At 38.9% G+C, this 7,544-nt stretch overlaps 1 protein-coding gene across 5 annotated transcripts in view; it reads left to right on the forward strand.

Moving 5' to 3' along the window:
- Positions 1-7,398, forward strand: part of NSD2 (nuclear receptor binding SET domain protein 2) — a 105,164-nt gene extending 97,766 nt beyond the window's left edge. For all 5 annotated transcript variants that reach the window (XM_075059121.1, XM_075058885.1, XM_075058963.1 and 2 more), the window contains 4 exons: positions 63-204; positions 923-1,029; positions 2,631-2,835; positions 3,750-7,398. In XM_075059121.1, the coding sequence (XP_074915222.1) occupies positions 63-204; positions 923-1,029; positions 2,631-2,835; positions 3,750-4,018 (723 nt within the window). In that variant the 3' untranslated portion in view covers positions 4,019-7,398. The remainder of the gene's footprint in view (positions 1-62; positions 205-922; positions 1,030-2,630; positions 2,836-3,749) is intronic.
- The last annotated feature ends 146 nt before the right edge of the window (positions 7,399-7,544 follow it).

The following is a 7,544-nucleotide window of genomic DNA, read 5'->3' on the forward strand; positions in this document are numbered from 1 at the left end:
TTTTTGTGTGTGTGTGAGAGGGGGAGAAAAAACATTCATTCTGTTGCTCGTTTGATCTCCAGGACCGTATTATTGATGCTGGCCCCAAAGGAAACTATTCTCGGTTTATGAATCACAGCTGCCAACCAAATTGTGAAACTCTAAAATGGACAGTAAATGGAGACACTCGTGTCGGCCTGTTTGCTGTGTGCGATATTCCTGCAGGTATATCAGCTTATGTTGGTTTTGATTTAATACCCTAAGTTAAACCTTTTGCACAGTTATGAGTGGGATGGTCATGGATTAACTGATTCAGTGCAAATATTTTTGTAGAGAACTCAGCACACGGAAGAGATGCTTTGTGGTCTGCCTTTAATGTTTCTTAATAGTGAGTCCCATGGCTGCTTTTTGTTGCTTGCTTCTAAGGGAACACCAAAGAGCCCCTTAGTTAGTATCCTTGCATTCACTTCATGTTGTAGAGCATAGTTTTTAGTTTAGAGATCTCTAATAGTACTAATGCATCTTTTCAAGTGAAGATAATAAGCTTAAGGAGTTGGATGTAGGAGGCTGTTTAAAAGTATGTATGTTCTGGTTTGTGTACACACATGCACACACACATATATCTATCTGTAGCTCTTTTTAGCTGTATAGATACATAGATATATATAACATGTGTGTGTAGACCAGACACATGCACAGTTTTGTGAAGTCAAACCAATTTATTTTAAAATGTAATTGCATAGACATCATGCTGTGCTGGCATCTAGTTTATCATTGTCAGTGCTTATGAGCAGTATAGAGGGGGAAAATCTTTCGATAATAGATCAGCAAGCAAGTACAAAACCAGAAGACAGATAATGAAACCTTTTTTTGTCTGTAATAATTTTGATAGACTTTGTTACCTTGTCCTTCATAATGAAAGGGTGTGTCTTCTCTCACTCAGGGACAGAGCTGACTTTTAATTACAACCTCGACTGTCTGGGCAATGAAAAAACAGTCTGCAAATGTGGTGCCCCAAACTGCAGTGGATTTCTTGGGGACAGACCAAAGGCAAGTAATATATCAAGAGATTTTGAAGGTGTCTTGTCTACTAGCCTAGTTTTTTCTTTTGGGGTATGTGTTGGTGGACCACTTTTATGTTATGATAAGGGTTAATGCTGCTTGAACAGAGGCTAGCTGTCCTCTGAGGAAAAAGCTTACTGTTTCCCTTGCTGGGAAGATGGAAACATTCTTTTGGCAAATATAACCTTGGTGCTAAAGAATACATTTTTATGCTGTAATAGTACAGCAGGTGATACTGGGTTTGGGAACACCCTAAAATATTTTCTCCCACTTTCTCCTATGAGAAATTAATTACTTTGGGTCCTGAATAAGAAATACTGCTAGCTACTGGTGCTAGCTTCTGGAATCAAAAGCATATTAAAAAAGGGGTTGCAGAAGGAATAACCTTCCCTGTCCTGTTTGAAGTATGGGGAGGGGAAGGGTTATAGGAGCTAGGAACTGACTAAGAACGAGCCTAACTATAGCCAGTGAGATTGTTCTGACATTGCAGTTTATATTTCCCCCATCTAAACCTTAAAGTGTGATTATTTTGTTAAGATTTGTTAAAAAAAATTTAGTTGAACTGAAGAATAAAGAATGGTGAGTTTTGAATGATACCAAATTACATCAAGAAATGACCTGTATGATTCATGTCAGGTTAAGGTAAAACCCGTATTCCAGCAGAAGTTGATGGGGCTTCCTGGAGGGCTGGCATGGGAGTGTGAGGGAAGGCACAAGTACATTGCCAAGAGAAAAAAATCTCACCTGTGGATGTACAAAGGCTGCACCTTCATGCGGTCTTTCACACTTCAGAGGGTAGACTTAAAATTTCCAGAATTCGCATAGCCAGTTTTTGTTAAGGGATGGGCTTAGTGAGGTTTCACGTAAGCTGGTGATCAATTTACGCAGACAGCCATGAAGAAATGAAATGTTACAGTTCAGTTTTGCAGAGCTGTCTGCATTGGTAGATAGAATGGGCTAATTTTAAAGAAAGTAGGCAGTGATCACTTGGGTGAGGGGGAGGGAATGATGGTAGGGATGTTGAAAAAACACCCAGAATTAATTTTATATAATTTGGTGAAGGAGAGTTGAAGTGCAAGCAGCAGAATGTCGGATTGAAATAGGGATAAGGTTTGGTATATTCTTTCTAGCATTATGGGCACAGCTACAGTTCCTGAAATTTTGCTGTCTGTTCCTCAAAGAGAAGTGGAGGCTGGTTTTAGTAATTCCAGCATCAGTATACACAACTGGAAGAGAAGAATGGATATTGAAGTGAAGTGATTGGTGGTGCAAAACCAAAATGAGGGTAAATTGGCCGCAAGTAGATTAGACTGGAAGTTGGAAGACCTTTTCTCAGTGGTAAGAAAGTGGAAGAGCTTTCCAGTAGGAAGGGATTGTAGGGACAAGATCTGGTTTCAGATGACTATTCCCAAGGGACAGTGTGGGTTCATTGTCAACACAGATAGGTGTGGTGAGGCATTGGAAATGTCTGCACCAAGTCAAATTTTTGCCTGGCACGGTCTGCCAGACATGCCAACAGTTTTGCTAGGCTGTGTAATATTTTTCCATTGCAAAACTGGCATTTACAGATTTGCATCTCACTCTTTTAGAATTCTTCCACTAATGCCTCAGAAGAAAAAGGCAAAAAGACCAAAAAGAGAACACGGAGACGCAGAACGAAAAATGAAGGGAAGAAAGAATCTGAAGATGATTGTTTCCGTTGTGGTGATGGAGGCCAGCTGGTATTGTGCGACAGGAAATCTTGTACTAAAGCTTATCATCTCTCCTGTCTTGGTTTGGTGAAACGTCCTTTTGGTGAGTCAGCTTGCCTCTTAAACTTACGTAAATAAATAACTTGTGCAGGTACCTCACTTATTATTGCACTGAAACCTTGTCAAGAGTGTCATCTTGAAAACATTGTTTTTGTATGGCGAGAACTTCATTCGTGCATCATGTAGGAGTTCTTCTTGAGTATGGAGACAAAATTATGGCCTTCCTCCTGCCTCTCTGGCAAAATGAGCCTTTTGTTTTACAAATGTAGGTAATTGAGTACATCACTCCGTAAGAGCACTGTGGCCCTGTCACAGGAAAGTTGATTATATCTAAGAAACGCATGAAGCCAGTTGAGTTCAAGCCAAAAGAATAGCAGTGGCATCTGGAACAAGGCGAGTAGGAAAATGTTAAAGGCAGCACACAGCAGGTTGCAGTTCCAGATACCACAGGAGTTACCTGGTTCCAGTCAGCCATGTCAGGTGGGAGATGAAGAAGTGAAGCAGGCAAAGCCTGTTATCCCAGAAACAAGTGAAACAATGACTGGTAAGATATGCTGGGACAAATGAGCGTCCGTAGGTAAAGCACACCAGCCGTCCCCAAGCAAAACTTGCAACAAACAGGTGAGCGTTGTAATGGTAGGCAGCAGTTGACTGGGTGTTTGGATACTCTACAAGTTCTGTAAAAAGCTATTGAGTAAAGCCTGAATAATTTCTTCTAGCTGGACTTGACTGCTGTATTTAAATGAGAGGATGTCAAGTCTGCTACTTACTGCTGTCAGTTGAGCTTTAGAAGTATGTTGTAGCATTTTGATTTTTGAGATTAGCCCCAGTAGTTGCTGTCTCATCTTCCTTTGTCAGGAAAGTCGTGCGTTGTTCAGCTGCCAGAACACAAAACTTCTTTAAAAGACGGTGACGAGTTTTCCTCCCCACTAATGCGCTCTTTGTTTTTGATGGCAGGGAAGTGGGAGTGTCCTTGGCACCACTGTGATGTGTGTGGCAAACCGTCTGTTTCTTTCTGCCACTTCTGCCCAAATTCTTTCTGCAAGGAACACCAAGACGGGACAGTACTAAATTCTATGTTGAATGGACAGTTATGCTGCTCTGAACATGTTCTCGGGGTGGATTCTGTTGAAACTCCGAAGACTGAGAGACCCCGCAAAAAACTGAACAAGTTGAAGCCTAAGAGAAAGCAGAGGAACAGATGGATGAGAGCTGAATGCAAATAGTCATGGACTGCAGTTTCTACTGCCAACACTATCTTGTAGATAAGTTGTGAATATGACCAGGGAAGGACACAATTTTACATATATTCTGTAAAGGTTACATGGGGGGGATGTTTTGTTTTGTTTTGTTTTGTTTTTATAAATCCACTGAGCCAACCACAGCAGTCTTCTGCTGCTTCTGCACTGATAACGAACTGCATAGTTCAGAAAATTTCAGGACAAACCAAACTTATTACTCAGCATTACAGTTACACTTGAATTGTTACGAATGTAAAAGGTTCCCTCCAAAATACTTTCACGTTGGAGGTAGGTTAAAATCAAACCAGGTAGGCGTAACCATAGGTTTTTGAGGTAGTATTTGTCAACCAACAGATGTTTAAAATAGTAAGTATATCCTTGAAAGAAGTTATTAGCTCTCGAGTCCTTTTAAGTAAGAAATGGCTTCATCTGTGGTCCCAATGAGATTTGCTTGCCTTGTGTGTTTTTGAGCAAGTGCTTGAATGCCATTCATGATCCAGGTGCGTATCTCACTATAACCACACACATAACGATTTGTTTGTGCTCTTATAAAATAGCTCTCCAATGATTCTTAAACAACCATGTTTTTAAATATCCTTCCACCAAGAAATATAGTGCATGGTGGGAGAGGCACACCCTGTATCAGAGAGGGGAAATCTTACGTTGTAAGAGATTTTTTTTCTATACTGTTTTTTCCTGTATTTCATTCCAGCAAAATCGAAGTCACTTGATCTTGCAGAGCTGTACAAGTCTGGATTTAAAGGGATATTGTCTTGCAATCTAGGCCCAATACTCCAGGATTTTTGTGTCTTAATAAAAATAAATCTTACAAAACCGATCATTTGAAAAAATTACTTGATTTTTTTTTTCCCTTAATGTCAAGCAAAACACAGAGGCAAACATTTCTTTGGAATGCTTGGAGTCCAAGCGTTACAACTTTGTGAGAATGCAAAAAATGCCCAACAAGGAACAAAAAAAACCCCCGTGAATGAAACAGAAGTGAAACTTGACTAAAGTGCAAAAACTAAATTCAAAACATCTAATTAAAAGTGAAATAGATTTTTGAAGAAGCACGTAAGGAACAATTTTAATGTGAAATTTAGCCTGACTCTCTTCCTTTTGATAAAGTTTGTATGAAACTGGCTACTCGACTTGGCAGACTGAAATTATTCTTTACTTTTTTAGGAGCTCTGCTCTCGACTCTCTTATTGCCACTGTGTTGTGTCAGCAAAGCTGTTTTGAATTCTTTGCTCCCGTTAGGTTCTCGCACTTGCAGTGAGATAAATATACAAGATTTAGTATTGATGGAAATAATATTAGAACTAGGAAAAAACGGTAAAGAAAAATGTCTTTACCTGTTTTCTTCCCAGTGCATGTCATTGGTGTGTGATTAGGCAGTGTTACAAGTAAGTTTTGACTTGTGCCATTGTTATCTAGCCTCTGTAAACACAATGTGCGCCTTCATGTCCATTTAGTAATTTGTGTATGTTCTAGCTTAGTTTGCCTTTAATAGTGCAGAAACTCTGTGTAGCCCTTTTGAAAATGAAGCCTTGCTATTATCATGAGAGTGTATGTTTTTTTCCAAAGTATTTCTTCAGGATTTGATTGCAGATTTAGTTTTTTGAATTATCGAAATCCCCATTTGTTCCCAACACGTAAAAACTTTGGTTTTATTAGAAGATATTAATTTAAAGAGGTTCTAAATGTAGCATTGCCTTATCCTGAACTCCTTGGTTTCTATTTTGTGACCAAACTGCTTTGTTCTTTTAATCAATTTTTATAAACACTCTTGGAAGGTTAATTTTTTTCAAATAATTTTGAAAAAATAGCACAGTTCAAAATAGGGGGAAGTGTTACATGTTTGCATTTTTTTTGAAGTGGTATGCCAAGCCTTGCACTCGAGCTAAAAATCAAGATTTCGTAATTGATTTTGAGGGAAACTTTCCCTCTACTCTAGATACTTGTTATACCAGGACGTACGCATAGGCCTGTGCCTAAAATCAAAACCAAAAAATGATATTATGTATGTTTCTCTAATATCGGTTTGTGAGGGGAGGAAAGTGAGAATCAGGTAGTAAAGCAGAAAGATTTTCCTCATTGCTTTTAAACAAAATGAAGGAATTTGATGTCATTGGGACCATTCTTTGAATACTATACCATGTAAGGAAGGCTTTATAAGAATACCTTTAAATAAGTTATTATAAAATTTTACCTTTACATTCCATTGCTTTTATAATTTGTTAATTTTTTAGTTGTTTTGTTGCTTTTCCCTCTTCATATATAGGTGTAACAGCTCTGGCACCCTGGAACAGTTATGCCCCAGGTCCTAAGAGGCAGATACCCACTTCCAGAAGCCACCATCTCCAATAGTTACTGCTCGGCACTGCTGCAGTAACACCATCCGTTGTAAGATCGGTCGCGGAGCCTACAACTCCCTGCCTGCCTCTCGGGTGGGCTCACAAGCACAATTAGTATGGCAGGATGCAGGACAGCCACCCATTTTGTATCTGTCTGTGGGTAAATAAAGACTTTGGCGTTCAAAGCAATCCCTCTCGGCGCTCTTTTTGTAACGTTAAACTTACACACACAGATCTTAGCAAGTGGCTGTTTGACTTTCTGCTTCCTTCTACCTCTTCTCTGCTTTTTACTGCTCAACTCTGTGGGCCAACGAAGGCTTGCATCAGTGAGACTGCAAACTAGGAGTTTGCTTTTGAGTTGCTAGGAATTCATTTCTTCAGCTGATCGCATACTTTGGAGACTGATCTTTAAAAGAAATGTGGATCATGTTCTCCCTTAATATGTACTGACCGTGTAACCCCATGAGCTCAGCTAAGTCACTCAGGTGGTGATCTGGTAGAATTTTAGTATCTGAATCAGGAAAGGTGGGTTTTACGTGTTTTTCAATGAAGGCTTCTGTACCTTTCTCCGCAGCACTGGGAAAATAGGCTGAAGTTTTGTTAAAAAAAGACAACAAAAGAAAAGTTGTTTCACTGTTTTCCTTCTCCCGCTGTTCAAATAGAAGGGAAAACAATCTTGAAAAATTAAGCTTTCTCATGATGCAACTCAATACTTTTTAGCATTCAGCAGCTTGAAAAATTTTCTGTTATAAATTCATCTAAATAACATCTAAGTATGGCATATTATGTGGCATTAAATTATGTACTTAGTGCTTGCCCGTCGAAGTAGAAAGATGTCTTTCCTTTTCCAGCAAACTCTTCAAAGCTGGTACACAATAGCCAAATTCGGAATTTGTTGTTCTTTTATCACATGAGCAAGCATGGAAACAATTTTCAGTTGAATATGTTAGATGTATTTTCATACAATCTAGGAAGAATAATCAAATTAAATGTCTGTTTTGTTCAATAGCTTTGTGTTCATGGTCAGTTTTTAGTTGTTTTTTTTTAATTACTTGGAAAAGCAAAGTATCTTGAAAGAAGTATTAATGGGATTTTTCCACATTGTTGAGTCACATTATTCCATGTCTGACTGCTTGAGAAACTTCAGTGTCTTA

The sequence above is a fragment of the Buteo buteo genome, chromosome 1 (genome assembly GCF_964188355.1).
Source record: "Buteo buteo chromosome 1, bButBut1.hap1.1, whole genome shotgun sequence".
In the NCBI taxonomy this organism is placed as follows: Eukaryota; Metazoa; Chordata; class Aves; order Accipitriformes; family Accipitridae; genus Buteo; species Buteo buteo.